At 45.3% G+C, this 19,512-nt stretch overlaps 1 protein-coding gene across 2 annotated transcripts; it reads right to left on the bottom strand.

Annotated features, from left to right (window-relative positions):
* Nucleotides 1-5,909: 5,909 nt before the first annotated feature.
* On the bottom strand, nucleotides 5,910-9,901 carry LOC119337553 (polyadenylate-binding protein RBP45-like). 2 transcript variants are annotated; one of them, XM_037609718.1, is made up of 6 exons: nucleotides 9,566-9,901; nucleotides 8,594-9,056; nucleotides 6,800-6,849; nucleotides 6,580-6,710; nucleotides 6,396-6,498; nucleotides 5,910-6,324 (listed from the first exon to the last, which is right to left on the bottom strand). In XM_037609718.1, exons 1-6 carry the CDS (start codon nucleotides 9,854-9,856, stop codon nucleotides 6,106-6,108), a joined length of 1,257 nt encoding a protein of 418 aa, XP_037465615.1. In that variant the 5' UTR covers nucleotides 9,857-9,901; the 3' UTR covers nucleotides 5,910-6,105. The 2 variants fall into 2 exon arrangements, with proteins under 2 accessions (XP_037465615.1, XP_037465616.1); XM_037609719.1 differs by having other exon boundaries at nucleotides 6,106-6,315; nucleotides 9,566-9,856.
* Between the last annotated feature and the right edge of the window lie 9,611 nt (nucleotides 9,902-19,512).

The following is a 19,512-nucleotide window of genomic DNA, read 5'->3' as shown; positions in this document are numbered from 1 at the left end:
ACCCGAGAAGCAACGGTCAAGCGGAGAGGGCAAACGCTGAAGTGCTGCGGGGCCTCAAGACCAGAACTTTCAACAGGCTGCACAAGTGCGGAAGAAACTGGATCGAGGAGCTGCCGGTGGTTCTTTGGTCAATCAGAACGACACCAAATCGAGCCACTGGCCAGACACCTTTCGCTCTAGTCTATGGAGCAGAGGCAGTTCTTCCCACGGAACTCGTATACGGGTCACCTCGAGTGCTCGCTTATGATGAGCTCGAGCAAGAGCAGCTGCGACAAGATGACGCGCTGCTCCTTGAGGAAGACCGTCTTCAGGCTGCTGTGCGAGCCGCTCGCTACCAGCAAACTTTGCGTCGCTACCATAGCCGCAAAGTTAAAGCCAGAATCTTCGAGGAAGGCGACCTTGTTCTTCGGCGTGTTCAGTCCGCCAAGAATTCCAACAAGTTGACGCCGAAGTGGGAAGGCCCTTATCGGGTGAAACGAGTCACTAGGCCCGGCGCTGTCCGCCTTGAGACCGAAGATGACATTCCGGTGAGCAACTCCTGGAACATTGAACATCTTCGTAAGTTTTACCCGTAGGGCGTGGTTGCCGGAAGCTTTTCCGGCAACCACCTTTTGTACAAGTCTTGCCGCTGTTGCATGTAATCCTTTATACAAAGTCGGCGCAGACCCCGTGCACCAGTAAAGTTCATGTGCCCCGCACATCTTGTCAGTTTTTTTTATGCTATAATCCTTTTTCGCATATGTTATCTGACACTTTGTGCAGCATCAGACCCCGGTAAGCAATAGCGAGCCCAAGACTCCATATCATTACTTTATTTCTCTGTTTCTTTCTCAAAAAAAGGAAGGTTCCCTCGCCCACAAGGTTTACCGGGGGGAAGGAGAAGATAATGGTGTGGACCAGGCCGTTCAAGAAAGTTTCTCCTTGCCGGGAAGCAGACGACAGAAAAGCTAAGTTGCTAAAACTCGAGCAATCAGTTTTTTAAGTTTTTGAGTTATTTTCCTTGAACGACCGTGCTTTGTATGGAAAACCTGTGCGCGGAGGAACCAACTCGTAGCTAGTTGCGCCTTTACTTTGTTTCGAGTCCGCTCAACAACTTAAGTGAGCTGCTAGCGCCCTTACTTTGCTTCGAGTCCGCTCAGCAACTTAAGTGAGCCGCTAGCGCCCTTACTTTGTTTCGAGTCCGCTCAACAACTTAAGTGAGCTGCAACTAGTTGCGACAAGGTTGCTTGTCGGTAGCGACCCCGCCAGCAGGCTGCTGAAGTTCCGCACTCGGCGCTCGCGGCAAGGGTGCCTGCACCGGCAAGTTTCCCTAGAAAGCGTAGGGCAGAGCCATACAAAGCCAAGAGTCGAGTAAAGGAAGTAACACAGCAATTTTTCGCCTAAGATAGAGTTATATTACAAAAATAACTTGTCGCGCCTCTAATAAAGTGTTCCCATGACATGACTGGCAGCGACAAGAAAAGAAGAAAACGGACGGCCTAATCTACGCGGCCGCCGTCAACCCTTTTGACCTCGTTCACCCTGTCCACAATGGGTGCGACGAGGGCCTTAAGTGCGTCAAGATCAGCGTCCGCCGGCAGCCTCTTGAGGACGTTGGTGAGGTTGAGGCCCGGATTGCGGAAGGCCACCTTCACCAGCACCTTCTCCAGAACTCCGGCACAAATCGAGCGTGACTCGTCAGCCAACTGCTTTGGGATCCGTTCCCGGAGTTGCTGGAGCGCCGCCGCCACGCCTTTGAAGAATAGAGTGAGCTTGGCGCTGGGTTGGAGGTTCTCGTCGGAAGAGTACCCGAAGCCTTCCACCCCGGGGTTATAGCATGCATGCTAGAGGTCGAGTGTCCGTCCTTTTGCTTCTCTTTCGTTCGCAGGGCTCGCATATCCGGGCCAGACTGCTTGAGGACGAAAAGGAGAAGAAGGGCGCGCCGGCACCTGGGCCACGGCAAGCCAGTATCGCTGGGGCTGCGAGTGCCAAGAATCATCCACGGCAAACCAGAGTTGCCGGGGGCTGCAATATCAATAAGTCTTTCATCCCTCATCATGCATCTTCTTATGGACTGGGAATGCGAAACCGCGTTTTTTCCCGAAAACTGCTGTGCTCCCTCAACTCTAGGCCCTGGGGCTCGTTCCCAGGGCCAAGTTCGGTCGTAGTCGCGGCAGCAAAGGGATGAAACGAGGAGACCGCACCCACCTCGTTCCCGCCTCCGTCAAAGGCGTGAGAAAGGTCGAGCGACGTGGGAAGGCGGCAGGGCCTGTTGCCGGGAGATGAAATGTCTGTCCGAGGGATACCAAGGATTTGCTCCTTGGCGTGGGTTCAACCCGCGAGACAAATAACCCGGCAAGCATCCCCTTTTCATTAAAAACATCCCACTCAGGTACAGTCCATAGAGGATGAAAAACATGAAAGAGAGGATTACAAGTTTTAGATACAGCTAAGGCCCGAAGGCTTACAAATTAAAAAGATAAGATGCCTGTAATCCCTTTCCTGTCCCTCTCTTCAGGAGGCAGGTCAAGGAGGCGAAAAGGGCAAAAGGAACGCCTAGGCGAGCTACGGGTGCCAGAAGACACCAAGAGAACATCCCGGGGGCCGTCCGAAGGATGGACGGCGATGGCGGCGCTGGAAGCGGGGCTCGAAGACGGGGCGGCAGGACGTCAGCACGCTGTCGAGGGCACCACGCCCTCGTACTCCGACCTGACGGCCTTGTCGCCAGCCCTCTTCCCCTTCCGCAGCCTCCCTACGCCAGCCGCCCAAGGAGACGACCCCGGAGAGTTCAAGGAGCCGGCGACACGGATGATGGGGTCGCCGGTGCCGCGCGAAGCGGCGCCCGACGCCTAGTCGGACCCGCCACCCCGCCGCCCGCTACCCTCATCGTCGCTGTCGCTCTCCTCCTCATCACTCTCGCTCGAGGAGGAGCCTTCGCTATCGGAGGAGCTGTCTACGAAGCACTTCGCCCGAGTGCCGAAGCACCCGAAGACCTTGACGGAGAGGAGATCGCCCTCCATCAACTTAAAATGGAGGGTAAACCCCTCCATCAGGCTGTGGATCCGGGCGAACGTCTTTCACCATCTATCAAGATACATCACATTAGGGGCTGGGAATACAACGCGGACTCGCGTGCCGCTGATCCCACAGCCCCTCATGTGCAGTCTCAGTGTCTCGGGCGGGTCCAACTCCATCGCGCTCGCAAACGGAGCTGGAAGCCGGAGGCGACGACGAGGCGCCCGGCGCAGCTTGACGAAGAACTCGCAAGGGTCGTCCCCTATATGGACCGCCGTGGGGGGAGGAGCCGCCGGCGGAGGCGAAGCTGGCGCGCCGCCCCGCCCGCCTCTTCCCCGAGCGCCTCGACCTCGTCCTCGACCTCGTCCGCGACCTCGCCCCCTCCCTCTTCCCCTTGTGGCTGGCTCTGCCACCACGGGCGCGGGAAAGGGAGAGATGCGCTGTCTGGCGGCGACCCTCGCCGCCACCGATGAAGGGCCTGGGTTCCCTTTCTCCATGGCGGATGAGAGAAAGGGGAGCAGAAGCTGAAGAAAGGAGGAGATAAGAGAGTGCGGGTTTTTGTGCTCCCCTCCCGCTCTTTATAAAGGAGCGGGGTGGGGGCTCGGCCGCCCCGCTCAGCGAATCAAGGCACGGGAAGAGCAGGGAGTCGGGGCCAACCCGCTGCCTCTGCTCGCGACGTCCCAGTTTCCCACTTCCACCGTCCGCGACCCCAAGCGCGTGGGAGCCGCGTGGCGGGGATGCAGAACCAAGACGACGGATGAGGCGGCCTCGCTCCGCCTCGTGATCGCGGGGAGTGGACGTCCCGAAAACCGCGCACCGGCCCCGTCCAGTAAATGCACCACGCCCCCACGCCTACCTCCGTTTAGGGAGGAGGACGTGAACCATCCCCATCATCGTGGCCTGACGCATGCTCGAGGGGCTTAGCCCCGCGCACGCCGCCCGCGTCACCCACGACGCTGCGTTTGACGCGTGCCGTTCTGGGCGTGCGCAGTGGGAGCGGAGAGATATGCGACGTGACCTAGGCCGCGCGTGCCCGTGCACTGTTTTGGGCCTGGCCCAACAGCGCTCGGCACCGTGTATGGCCCAGGCCCGGGGGCTCCTGTCGGTGTACTAGAGTAGGGGTACCCTAGTATCCCGAACTCGTGCACGGGCAGTTGAAGCGCCCCGCGGCAAGGCTTGCCGGGTGACCGCCAAGACCCTCCGTGGTTCCCTTGAAGACCATTCAAGAACAAAGTACTCAAACCAAGGCCCCGACAAGAGGAGCTTGCCGGGAAGGCCAACCAAGGCCCCGCCAAGAGGAGCTTGCCGGAAAGGCCAACCCAGGCCCCGGCAAGAGGATCTTGCCGGGAAGAGACAAGACCCCGGCAAGAGGAGCTTGCCGGGAAGGCCACTCAAGGCATACCAAGAAAGCTTGCCGCAACGCGCCCTGCGTCCCGGCAAGGCCCGGTGAGCAACAAGTTCCCAAACACGACAAGACGACGACCGCGGCAAGGAGCTTGCCGCGGGAAACCCCCACTTCGTGCCCGCGCTCTAGCACACCTGCTAACGTGTCGCTCTAGGACTCTCCCAAGCACATGTGGCAGGAGGCCGCGCAGTTAGGGGTGCGCGGTGGCAAGCGAAGATGAAGAGAAGGCCATCGTGGCAAACGGTGGCGCTCCTAACGGTCATTTTTTGCACTGTTTAGGCAACTCAGACAGGCATTCAATGCCCTTGTCCCCTGCCGTCAGAGTTAGGTAGGGTGCACTGTGTCCACAGTAGCGGTAGCTGCACCTACCGCATCCTTTTTCATTTTTACCCTTCTAGTCTACGTTGCCACCTGTCGGTGACCCCTTGAAAGTATAAAAGGAGGCCCAAGCGCAACATAGAAGGGGTTCGGCTCATTCGAAACACCAGAAACACTCCCACGCTCAGTCTGATAGCGTTCATCGCTCCTGAGCAAGAATTCAATACACACAAACAAGCAGCAGTAGGGTTTTACGCATCCGTGCGGCCCGAAGCTGGGTAAAACTGCTCGCGTGTACTGCCTCGATCCGCTCTTTGTGCAGCCTCCGCCCCCCTCCGAACCGAAAGGGGCTCGGTCCGCCGATCCCCATAGGTGTTCGTGGATCAGCTTCCCCGACATACTGACATGTGAAATTTTTGAAAACTAGTACCAATTCGTCAACACCGCCCCAAATGTGATACTATCTAGTTCCATTGACAATCACAATATAGAAAAAGGGAACAGACGCGAACAAAGAGGTGTCCGTTCGCAGGGAGAGTGGATCGTGACGGTTGCCGAAACAACTGCACAAGATAACACAGGGAGGAATATCCTTAATTAAGAGAATTAATTAAATCCTAACAGGTTTGACAGAAATAGCTGGAACTCACTGAAAAGAAACGCAGCTGGGATTCAGATTCTGAGCGTGCACGAACATACTGGAGCATTTGCACATACAAATGTTAATAGGACTAGCAGGTGCTAACGTAATGCTGTAAAATGGTATGGATTCATGTTCATGGTACCGAAAACGTAGTAGATAATGGTAAAATGGAACACTACCACAGAGTACAAGAGATCTTATCGCCTATTAGGAGTCTGACTCTGAGAAAGCGTGTCTTCGCCATGGTTCACGATTTAATTCTTCAACCTGGCTACTCAATTACTCAATTACTCCCTCCGTTCCTAAATACTCCCCTTCATAAAAAAATATAAGAGCGTTTAGATCACTAAAAACGCTCTTATATTTCTTTACGGAGGGAGTATAAGTCTTTTGAGAGATTTTAATAAGGACTACATACGGATGTATAGACATACTTTAGAGTGTAGATCCACTCATTTTGCTCCGTATGCAGTCCGCTTTGAAATCTCTACAAAGACTTATATTTAGGAACGCAGGGAGTATTTATGAGCCAGTTGTGTCCAGTGGTAATTCTGCAAGCCGCTTCATCATACCAATACAAGAGATGGATTTATTTTTCCTTAATATAGTCGATTCTTTTAATAAACCAATAAATGATTTGGTATCTATATCCCAGCCATGCCAAACAAGCAAAAAAAAAATCTACCATTCAAGCTGCATATGCTGATGTAACAGGATGGTGTCCATATAACATGACTGTCCTAAGTCAGACGGCATCTACAATTAACGAAGATTTTACCGGTTCCTGCTGCGGCTGTTGTGCTACTTGTGGTGCATAGTTTGGGTAGCCAGCATATTTCCCATACCCATACATGTTAGAGTCCTGAGGTTGAGTAGCATATCCATAAGCCCCGTAGCCTTGTCCGTAGCCATAGTAGCCAGCATTAGCAGTAGCACCACCCCACTGGTTGAAGTCCTGTTGAGACTGAAAATGTATAGCTTCAATTGATTGGAGGGATAATGAAAACAAGTCCAATATGTGAGAGATGAAATCACCTGAACTTGTTTGTTTGAAGGGCTCCGACCCCATGAAAGCCTCACATTCTGCCCTCCAATCATGGTACCTTGCAGCATTAGCAGGGCTTCCTCTGCAGAGGATCTGAATTTTACAGTAACAGACTGCTTAGAATTTAAATGAATATACTGATTGGTACCACGAAACTAGGGTAAAATAGTGAACCTGCTAGCATATTGAACAAAACCACATCTTTTGCCAACAGGTATCTTAACATGGACGACTTCTCCATATGGAGTGAAAAGTTGTTTTAACACATCCTCAGTGGTGTTGGGCTCAAGGCCACCAACAAATACCTGCATTCACCAAAGATAGATGATCTATCAAACACAACCAATCAGCAGGCTAGTTGCTTGCATTCAAGGAAACAGAACAAAGAACGCACAGTGGAATTGCTAGGATCATTGTCAGTCTGAACCCCCTGAGAACTTGGTACTGCAAATAAACACAAATAAAGATATACTATCAGGCTTGAGGGATATTGAACTGAAAAACAAATATATGGATAATTATGCCCTGCAGGTTAATAAATTTTTAATTGACTTGAAAAGGAATGCTTGGTAAATGCAATTGTTCATACAAATGCCATGTCACGCTTCACACATTCTAGCTAGCAATAAGTAGGTCAATTATATACCGCAGTATCAAGCATAATGAATTACAACTTCTACTACACCGAACATCAGAACAAAATAACACTGCAAGATTGCAATGACGAAAGTGTAATTCTTGTAGATAGTGTATCATTCTTCGGTCCTTGGACAACTACTCAACAGCCAAAAGAACTAATAATGAGAAGACGGATAATAAACTATTAACATATATTAAATTTCAGAGTTTGCTTTTGAAAATTAATCAGGCCAACTTGAGGACTACGCAAGTAAAATAATTAATGATATGTTAAAATGCCTGCTGATCAGTGCAATCAATGGAACTTGCAGGACCCAACAATTGCAAACCTAGCTTGCAGCAGCCTCCAAAAAAGATGCCGATGGAGCACGGGATGGCGATTTTGCTAGACCCACTTTTTCAACAAAAATTGCCATACGAACAGTTATTATGGCAAATCGGGCTAATATGGCGACTCTACTAGAGTTGCTCTTAAACCAATGTATGTCCAAAAAATGAAGTTGTTCATAAAGCTACTCAAGTCATTATTAGTGCTCAAAATATCTCAACAAGCTTTGAACCTCAAATCCAGAAAGACAAACAGGACAGCTGAGTGTTTGCAACATCAGGCCCCAGAATAAGCTGATTAGCAAATAAACAAACACCAGAACTCAACAACTAGCTGTGACGCCAAATCTCAATTTGACAAAGCTAACTAATACAGTTGCAAGGAAATAGAATCACAAGGTGCAAACAATCGGCTAACAAACTAAACAACCAGGCACGCATATAAAAATGTCACAGCTCCAAACATTTCATTATGTGTAGCATATAGAAATGTCACGACTCCAAAACTTACGTTATGTGTGCGTGTGCTTTTATCATATACGATTTCTTGGATAAACTTAGCACAAAGAGCCTTCGGGTACAAAAGGTTCTAACCATTCCTAAGAAATGTGTACAACTAAACCCATGTTGGGACTACTCAATCCCATAACTGTTTTACAAGACATTACACTATACATGTTCTGCCACAGATCCTACGACCGGTGAATGTTGTGAACTTCAAGAGACAGCTTTAATTGAAGATACAGGAAGAGATAAAACAAGTACGTGGAAGGAACCAAACTGGAAAGGAAGTACTGGATACCAAACGAACCAGGTTCAAATTTAGGACATAAACGATTAACACTGACCTAACAGAGGCCACGCATTACACAAGATATGTAATGCTGTTCATGTCAGTCGTAGAGAGCCTGTTGGTATCCTGCTTCGACACAATGGGAGTTTTATGAGTATAGTTCAGAATCCTAATGTATTATTAAATGATCCGAATTCACGAAGGAAATGTTGTGGATCTACAAACTTATTGCTCAAGCCAAGCTTCGATACATTTTCAACTAGTAATAAAGGAAACTGAACCACAGAAGGCTAATCCAACAAGTAACTGCAAGGACAACTAAGGACAAAATGAACAGATATAATCAATTACAAGTCAAATGCAAATGTAATAATCTTTAAAACGCAGCTAAAACAAATTAAATCTAGCCAACTAGGATTTAGTGCTTACCTTTCTCTTGAACTCCAGTTGCTTTTTGCTTATTTGCAGCTGGTCCAATACGCATGGGCCTCGAAGAACAGAGCATCCCATTCATTTCAGTCATTGCACGAGTTTGCTCTGTAGGATCACCAAATTTCACAAAGCCATAGCCCTTTGGGCGCATTGTCAGTTTATCCGTTACAACTTTTGCACCCTTAACCGAGGGGTACTGTACCCTAAATGTCTCTTGCAATATGTAGTCTGTGACATCAGCAGCCAAATCACCAACAAATATTGTGTAATCAGCGCCATCATCACGTTTTTCACCAGCAGTCGCCCAGTTCAATCTGTATGCCATCTCAACATTTGGCATCATTGCCCCGTTGAATGTCTGAAGAGCTCTTTCAGCGCCAGCATGGCTTGTGAATTCAATGAAGCCATAACCTTGAAGTTGTCCAGTCTGCTTGTCACGAATCAGCTTCACAGATTGCACCTACAAATTAAAGAGGACAATACGAAAGATCAATATACTGTGTGTAAACGATAGACACAAACTGAGAGTATAATTTGCAGAACACATGATGATAAATAATCACAAATCTGAATCAGTCAACTAGTTACAACATCAATCAACCAGTTACAATAGAAAAGCAACTCAGTTTCGCAGAATACCTTGGCCGCAGTCATTCCTATAATGTTGTTTCAGCTTATACTGTGAAACAGATAAGCGTAACAACCAATAACAGAACCAAGGAAAAAAAACTGAGCCTGATCCCATGGCTCAAGTTGCTTTTCAGAAAGTATAAACAGTTAGCTGAAGAATAACAGTAGTTTGGAGACCAGACACAACGTGTATTACATCAATCACGGATACGTATTCGTGTTTGCATCAAGCGTCACCCACGGCCCCACGAAAAATCACTGGCAAATCCACATCGACATATTGAACCAATTATACAGAGGATTCTGAGGAGATGGCACCGGAGAGCGAGAGGCACATACCTCGCCGGTGCTCGCGAAGCAATTGTAGACGTAGTTCTCGTCCATCCAGTACTGCAGATCCCCTATCCAGAGTGTCCTGACCTCGTTGGGCCCAGCGGGCGCCTGCGTCGGGACAGCCGGCCGGCCGTAGTACGCGGCCTGGGGAGGCGGCTGCGCCTGCCCATACGCGACCTGCTGGGGCTGCAGCGGCTGGCCCCACATCTGCGGGGGCGGGAGCTGGTGCGGCGGCATGGGCGGTGGGATGGCGCCCCACTGCGGCGCGGCGACGCCGGGCTGCGGCTGGGGCATCATGGCGGCTGGGACGATGAACCCTGGCGCGGAGAGGGGGCAGGAAGAGATTGGGATGTGGTAACGCTACGCGTACAAAAGGATATATTCTTTTACATAAAGGTGGGTTTTGATCGGAGATTAAGGAAAACAAGAGGCCCCACCCCATAAAAATCAGGAGGGAGATTAGTTATTAGTTTAAAAAAGCATTATTATTTGTTTCCTTGTCTGTTTGGTTGACCAGATCGTCGGCTGCCGCACATGCCCTTCACATGGCATATGCGCATGAGGAAAACTTTGTTTTTGCTACTCTAGTTTTTGCCAACTTTGCTTATGCCACTCTAGAATTTCATCTCTCATTTTTGCCACTCCTAGCTTTCGATAAATATATCACAAATGCCATTCTGTTAGGTCAATGGACGTTTTGACCAAACAGAGCAGAGAAAAGACCAGATTGCCCCCAATTAATTTGTTTTGCTTTTGCCACTCTCGTTTTATTCAACTATTGCTTTTGCCATTATATTAACGCCATGACCAGCAGCATACTAAAGAGGACATTTTGGTTGACATTTGAAAATCTAACCATTACACATAATTGCACAATATTTAGAGATCATGACCAACACCACTGTAAAGAGAAAATTTTGGCATGACCTATTTAAAAATCTAACCATCACACATAGTTGCACAATATTTAGATGAGAAGTATGCACATTAATAAGATCATGACCAGTAGCATAGTAAAGATGAAATTTTGGCATGACCTCTTTGGAAATTTAACCATCACACATAATGACAGGATATTTAGATGAGAAGTGCAATAATAACATCATGACCAACATCATAGTAAAGAGGTTAAGGCATTCTAAATATCAACAAAATACTTCATGGAAATCAAATCCATCATCTAATCTAAACAGCTGGTTCACATGCATATGGACCACCCCAAAAGCAGCTCCACACAAGTTGAGACATAGTACAGCCAAGTCTAGCAACATCATCAGCTAAACAACAAGGTTCACATATGCATAGTGCTCCACAAAATAAATGTAGTTGCGCATCATCCTAAACAGCAAGGTTCACAGCTTCTTTTTGCTTGTGCTCTTCGCCGAAGGACATTTTTTGCTTCTTGTGTTCTTCGACGGAGGACATTTGCTTCTTGTGTTCTTTGTTGGGCTATCATGGGTAGCAGAAGTCTTCTTAGATGCTTCAAGAATTGGGCTAGACTTTGCCCTTTTACCACCTCTTTTCTTGTTTGTAGAACCATTTTCAGCACTGACAATGAATGCAAATAAGTGTTGAGATGCATATTTAAATAGGCAAAAATAGACTTCTATGCATTGGCTTGTTTGAAACATAATTAGACGCACCAGAGTAAGCAAAATGCATATTTATAATAGACAAAATTAGACCATTATGGATTATTGGAAGCAAAACAAAGAATATTAACCTTGTAGTGCCCATAGTCTCAGCATCTATGGAAATAGCTTCTGCGTCTTTGACGTCTACTGGCTCAACATTTTTTCTTTTCCTAACAGATTTGAGATAGAGAAATTTAGTTAGACTATACATTTCTTTGCATTTAAATTTTGAATGTACAATTCTTTGCTAGAAAGTACCTGTTTCTTGTCTTGCGTTCGGGATGAAGTGTTGGACATGTCTTCAACAAATGCCCAAGTTCTTTGCATTCTGGGCACTTGTGTCTTCTCTTTGATATGCTTTCAAAGGCTGACTTTATCCTTTGTGTCCTAGGTCTACCAGCAGCCTTTTTCAGTACAGGAGGGTGCAATTTGGACCCAACATCGACCACTGGCCATTGTTTCTTATCGGTCATGGTGGGCACATTTTTTGCATATGCATTGCTGAATGATTTCACAGAGTAGTACTCATGCACATAGTCATCTATCTCTCGACCTCCTCTAATACTTGTGATGAATGCAATGGCATGTAGGCAAGGTTGTCCGGTTACTTGCCAACACCTACAAGAGCATTCCCACTTCTCCAAATCTACACAATGCTTCCAATTATATCCATGGATCTTTATAGTGACCTCCGCTTTGCAGTCATCACTTCTAGAGATCCCAACTAGCACAATCCCCCTTGATCTATTGTTCATCATGTTGGTGATCCTTGGCAGAATTTGTAGATGTCTGCGTGCAAATTTCTCCGCTATTTTAGCTCTTATTTCAAATCTGACCATTAGCCATTCTCTCAATGCATCTTTCTTGCCCTGCCAAGTTCTCCTCAGGTATCTCATACTCATACTGAGAATTTTGAGTTAACTCTTCCAGTATGACCTTGGGTATGTCCTTTGCTAGAGTTTACTCTGCATGAGCCCCACAAGTTGATCGTAACTAGTCAGCCTCTCTACATGAATGTCCCAGCTCCAAGAAGAGACAATGCACTGCTCGCCCTTGTAATTCTTGTAAGAACGTGCCCCATATGTCACAATCAGCTTATAAGGTGGCATGTTTGACCTACATTGACAGAAATTTGACATCAGTGAATGCAAGCACATTGAAAAGCAACAATTCACAAGGGCATTAATTTATAGAAGGGCAGCAACAAAAATGAAGTGAGGAACATTACTGCTGATCTAGTGCTTTGGTTATGTGAACATAGGTGATTTACTTAAATGATCTACTGATCTAGTGATTTACTTAAATGCTGCCAGAACATAGGTTATTTACTTAAATGATCTACTGATCGAGTGTTCACTGATGCATTCAAATTAGACATCCGACGGCGCGTCTCACAAACAGAGAACCAGACTTGCAATCCCAACAAACTAGCAGTGGCATCTCACAAACCACCAGCCAATATGCCCCATGAACCGAACACAAATGAACCAGCATGAGCATACAAGGAAATCTATTTCTAGCACAAAAAGATGTCTATTTCTAGTGGATCAGATGCTACATCAAACGTGAGGAGTTGAAAACTTGCCCATCAGGAAGAGGAACCAGCAGGTTCGAGGTCTTCTGTGGCGCCCCTGCCGCCATGGCCGATGGCGCGGCTCCCTCCATCCTGTGTGAGCTGTTGAAGGCAGAGGAAGGGGGGTCGCTGGTGCGGACAATGTCAAGGAGGGAGGCCGGTGTAGAGGATGGGCCATTGCTGGTGCGGACCGCGTCGGGGAGGGAGGCCGGAGCAGAGGAACCAAACCCGCTGCTATGGACCACGTCGGGGAGGGAGGCTGGAGCAGAGGAACCAAGCCCGCTGCTGCGGACCGCGTCGGTGAGGGAGGCCGAAGATGGGCACCGCAGAGGGGAGGGCGGAGGTGCGCCATGGATCGGCGAGGTCGGAGCAGGGCGCCGTGGTGGGGGGACCTGAGAGGCGTGATCCATCAGCGAGGCCGGAGGAAGGGAGGCCGGAGGGGACGTGGATGCGGCGGCGGCGGGCGGCGGAGTGTGGCCGCGACGGCGGCGGCGGGCAGGAGGACGCCGTGGTATGGATGCGGGCGCGGCTGGTGGATGCGGCCCGTCTGTGGTGCGGCTGGTGGATGCAGCCTAGGTCATTCTTTTTTAGGGAACGGGTGTGTGTGTGGTGTGGTTGGACCTGTGTGTGTATATTCTCTGTTTGTGTCACTTACAAAGTGGCCCCACAAGTCAGTAGGGGCAACCTGTGTCATTTTTACAAATACTGACAGCTCTTCTCCTGGTCAACTAGATAGAATAAACAGTCAACTAACAGATGTGTAACAGAATGGCATTTGCGATATATTATCGAAAGCTAGGAGTGGCAAAAGTGAGAGATGATATTCTAGAGTGGCATAAGCAAAGTTGGCAAAAGCTAGAGTGGCAAAAACAAAGTTTTCCCATGCGCATGTGGGTGGTAATTAAGCCATGGCTCATTAGTGGCTAAAACATGCCGTCTAGCAAATTTTAACTTTTAGTTGATTTGTGCTTTAACAGTATCTTTAAGCGATGGTGAAGTTTTCACTTTAAACTGTTAAAATCAGTACATCTAGTATTGTCTTTTGTTAAATATCAATGTATTCTAGATCCTAAATTGATGTTATATATCTTCACGTTTAACACGTGTCGAGATTAATTACATCTATTTGCAGTTGCGATTTTTAATCTCTTGCAAAGATAAATTAAGTACTTCTACAGTATTGTTTTTCTGTTGAGTACAATGTATTCCGGAATATTTCTATGATGTATCAATTTTCACGTTAAACACATGTTGAGATTAATACTTCTATTTGATACTGAGATTTTTAATTTCTTGTAAATACAGATGCAAAATTCAAAGTGATTTCTTCAAATTGATGCTTGGGATCACGAGGTAATCATATAGATCTACTGCCTACGCAGATTATCCATGACTACTGTTAAAGCCTATATTTTGTTATTTTGACATTATAATCGCTTTACAAAGTGCTCTCCGACACATTTACTAAGTCAAGACATAAGGCATTACGAGTGAGTATCTACTGATTTCATCATATTATACTCTCTAGTGCTGCGTGATCTACTCCATTTTGGAGATTATCTTCAAGGTGCCATATTTAGCAATTTGAGATTTACATTAATGGTTTCAAGATAACTTCTTGAAATACCCATTGATTTTGCTAAGTTCATTACAACATCAACCATGATGGTCTTTAATTTACGGGTTTTAAATTAATTATCACTGGTTTACCCATAGAGGTAATATATGGCTATAGAGTTTGAGGCATTCGCCCCCAATGGCCACCACTGTCCTATCTGGGCCATGGACATCATGATCGCTCTTGTGGGATAATGTGTGCAATCCTGAATTCACCTCTGGTCAGGATCACACAGCTAATAGAAAAATGGTGTCTTATATATATCATAAGGCATTAGATTTAGATCTTAGCATTTGGTTATTCTACATCAGCAATTCCTAGGATACAATGAACCTCAAGGGCAAAGGTTTGAATCTTACTTCAACCTTCAATCCGACATCACCAGCTGTGACGGGACCCTATGGGCATGGAGAATGTGATGGTTGAATATGCCTCAACCGACATGTTTAGAGACTATGGATAGTCTTTCAATCTCCTGAGTGGTCAATATAATTAATGCCCACTTACGATGTTGTAACAACAACATAAGTATTGTTGTCATTATATATTGTATAGCACAATATATTGTATCAACACTTTGATACAAATACATTTGTATTCTATATATCTGACAGTGATTTCCATATTAAGAATCTTCATGTCTATAAACAGAGTTCTACGGGAGTCAATCGGATGAAAAATGATGTGTGTCTTGTGGACATATGCACCACAAACTCTATACTCAGGGAAGTCCAATGTTTCCACTCTCATTGAGAGAAAGGAGATATTTTAAAATCGCTAGACGCAGTGAGGTATTTGTTGGCTCAACTCGAGTCATATTTACTATCCTTGTGGGTACTCGAGTAATATCAGGATGCTTTATTGCTCCCTAGGTTTAACTCGTACCCTACTAAACTATGGAGGTATCCGTCAAAAATAGTTTCCATAGCGAAACTTATGATGACAACAAAGACAAATAACTTCTCTTTACCATATGCAACGAATATGACAAGCACATTCTCTATGTATCATCTGGATTGTACTACACATACGCCACAACCCGTAGCACATGTTGCGTATGAGATAGTTTTCCAGAGTGTCTTGTACATGACAAACTTGAAATACTCACCTTGGTCATCGAGACATTGGGTTGAAACCGAAACTATCAACAATTCCAATAGTTTATGATTATTATGATACTAAATTCTAACAACATTTGGATTTTATTTGCACTACAAGTGACACAGGGAAGCCAATTTTAAGGCTCGCACACCTTAAAGTCTACGCTAAACCGCTTAGACTCCTTGAATGCATCAAGTTGAGGTAAGTGGCCCTTCCCATCCATTTATTAGACTATTCAGGTATTCCATGGTTCTAAAAGACATATCTATATGATGGTCTTAAGTGTGCGCTTTATTCACACGAAACCATTGGCTCATTATCTTGACATCGATTTCAAGCAAATCGAATGGACAACATTTCAGAATTCTCCTTGAGTGCCTTCTCTATGGCCCTTGGATGGAAGTTTAGCAATTGGTCCTAATGACTAGAATTTTGGTAGAATCCTATCCAAAGAGTTAAGCCATTGCATTATCTTTACTTTGGAATTGCAACTTACCAATTTTACGTTGGAGTCATGCAGTTTTACACGCTCATGACAGAACTGCATAATATCATTCCCCTCTATATTTGATATGTGGATATCTACCAAGTATTTCCTATATGCGGTAATTCGGTTGCATACTGATATCACCACCTGGCATACATCATTGGCCCCTCAACATATAGTTGGGATCTATGTGAGGAATAACTGTATTTCTGTTAATACCTCGAGCCCCTCGCATATGGAGTTATTCAAGGCCAGTATGCGGATTCATGAGGAATATTTCCAGGCATTAGGGGGGATTTCAAGTACCATAAAGAATGCTAGGAAATTAGTGGAGTGTTTAACACATTTCTGCCTCAATTCCACGTACTCAAAGATCTAAACCATGCGTTCAGAAGGTTTGCAACACGTTGCAAATAACCTGCCAAATGCATTTACTGACTATAAGGGTGTCAGAAAGAGTGAAGATACCAACCACTCCACGCCCTGTTCGAAGCAACAGGGGGAGATGTATGGCAAAAGTACACCAGGATTCAGCTTCTTGCAAGCAAGGATATCAAGGCCCATGAATCAGTAAATGCAAGTCAACTTCACGTTGATAGACACCTAATGGGTAGTATGCACCCAGTGGACGGGAAACCTCCACCAACCCAGGTTAAGTGCACAAAATGACCTGGACATAAGAATGCCCAACTCAATTGCATTGGGAAATCGCGACCAGTCACCATGAGTAACGATATTTCCATCAACTATATATTGATATATAGATTCTGGAGAATCATATAACCGGAATTCTATAATTTTTGACATACATTTCTCAACTAGATTGCAAAAAACGTTTCAAATGATTCAGAACCAAAGACCATGGCCATGGCAAAGTGTGAACAATACTTAGACTGAACTCAAGCAAAGGGTATGATCTAGGTAGAAATGATCTTGCTCAATAATGGGAAGGTTACACCGGTTTTCTTCTGGAAATAGAATTGAGAATAATGAGGTGGTGAAACAAAGAGCAAGTATTGTAGCACAAGGGTTCACGCAGATACCCAACTATTCTCTAGAGGTGGAATCTCATTCCGATAACTTATATCATTGGCAGTTCAAAATCATCTATCTCTACAATTGATAGATGTAGTGATTACATATCCATGTAGATCACTAGATTCAGATATAGATGGTTCCTGGCGGAACCTCAATTCTGAATCAAAATACAAAATGCAACATACATTGTGTAAAATCAGTGAGTCACCATACGACTTATTATTGTCGGTACATATGGTACAACTGATGTAGTGAGATCCTTATACACAAAGATTACTCCTACAATGATGATTATCCATGTTTGTGTCTGCAATGAAGACACATGTAATCATCTAAATGATAGAGTTAAAATGAAGGATTTGGGTAAACCAAAATACCGCTTGTTACTACAAATTTAGCACCTTCATTCATACATTATGCTATATTATGTTGTCTATATACATAATATATTGGAGAAATTAACTGTGGACAAATCTTATCCATCCATAACTCTCATGGTAGTTCATTCTCTAGACGTAGAGAAAGATCTATTTAGACCAAGAGATGATGGAAATGAGATATTGAGACTCAACGTTCTATAATGCCATTGGATCCACCAAACACAATTGGTTGGTACTCAAGAATATTTTTTGATATCTCCAAGGCATCAAACATCTTGTCCTGGTTTTTCAGTTTCACAGAAATGTGAACAACGATATCATTGGATACATCGGTCAGATCCCCACTATGTTAGATTGTAGACAAGCTCAGTGTTCCTAGTAGGTGTGGTAGCCCTCTCATAAAGTCTTCGAAACAGACCTCATGGCTACATCCACTTACTATTATCTCAACGATAATGTTTCTTGTCTTGCCCGGATGCAAACAGATTACATAATAAGCAATATCAATGTATTGCATATCTTGCAAGTCAAATCATGCAACTGATTTTTTCACCATGTCTCTACCAACTTCTATGTCCCAGAAATGTGTTCATGGAATTGGCATATGACGACTTCGGAATATGCAAGAATCAGGGGGGGTATCTTCCTGAATTGTTCCTGTTAAAAGCATCATATTATACTCTTTTTCCCTTCATAAGTTTACTTTATAGGTTCTCATAAAGGTTTTTAATGAGGTAATATCAACACAAGATCATATGTCGTACTTTCTGTTTTCCCCACCGGGGTTTTTAGGAAAGTATATACGACATATTTATTGTTCTTTTAATCCCGTGGGTTTTTCTCATATTGAGTTAAACATACAATAATCATTATATGTTGCATCATTTTCTCCTTATTTTTCCTACTGGATTTGAAGGAGTTTTGGCAACACATCAAACACTATACTCCTCATATTTTTCCCATAGGGTTTTTGGAGGAGACTATTCCAAGGATGGTCGATCGCAAGCACAAGGAAGGATTAGGGGGAGTGTTAGGAATTAATTAAAGGGATAATCCTCCCTATGTAATATCGCGTACGGTTGTTTCAGCAACCGTCGTGACCCACTCTCACGCCCCTGTGAATGGAAACACCTCTTCGTTCGCGTTTGTTCCCTTGTATATATAATGTATCATCAATGGAATAAGAGACAGTTGATTCATTTTCCTCTCAACAGAACCATTTGGGTGAGATGCTGCTAGAGCAATAGAGCGTCCGTTGTGACTTGTGGTTTATTGCTGCCTTTACTTGTTGTTATATTACTTGTCATGTCTTTTATTGGCTATTTACATCTTTTGTGGGGGGATTTGGTCTTTAGATACATATACACCACCTACGCAAATGAAGATCCATAGTCTATGGAATCAACTCCACATTGAGTTATCTTGCTAGAACGAGTAGCTCATTTGTCTATATATGTTAGAGCATCTTCAATAGCTGATGCAAATTTGGAGTTGTAAAACTAGGTGTTGTATAATTTACATGATCAAAAAGTGCATTTTACATCTCCAAAAAAGAAGCAACTTGAACATATGATGTGTATTGGTGATGTAAAAGTTGAACTCCAATAGATGATGCATATTGAAGATGTAAAAAACTAGCGGCCGACCGCGCGACTATCTACAACCACTATACAACTGCACAATTTGAAATAAAAACATATCAAATTAAAACATAAAATTTTCGCTTGTCCACAATATCAAATAATTACATAATTCATTAAATCCACAACATCAAATGCAACAGAAATACAATAAAGTTCTTGCACAATACAACAAACAAATAATGAAAAAGGCGGTTCTTTCGCCGTTCCATTTCCAGTACTCCAGTCTTTCTGAAGTTCATCAAGTCTCACAGCAAGGGGACTTCACATGCGGGCAGGCGGCGTCGCGTGGCTCCCCTAGCTCCGGTGGCGGGTCGTGACTACCAGAAGCGCCAACGCGTCCATGACTACGCCGTTGACAACATCACAACAACTAGAGCTCCGGCGAATCTCCGAATAAAATTGGCAACGAGACAGGCGATGGGGATAGACCGGCGGGGTCGGAGATTGATGGGCGGGTGGAGATAGCAGAGGCAGGTAGC

The sequence above is a fragment of the Triticum dicoccoides genome, chromosome 7B (genome assembly GCF_002162155.2).
Source record: "Triticum dicoccoides isolate Atlit2015 ecotype Zavitan chromosome 7B, WEW_v2.0, whole genome shotgun sequence".
Classification (NCBI taxonomy): domain Eukaryota; kingdom Viridiplantae; phylum Streptophyta; class Magnoliopsida; order Poales; family Poaceae; genus Triticum; species Triticum dicoccoides.
This window is presented reverse-complemented; position numbering and strand designations above follow the sequence as displayed.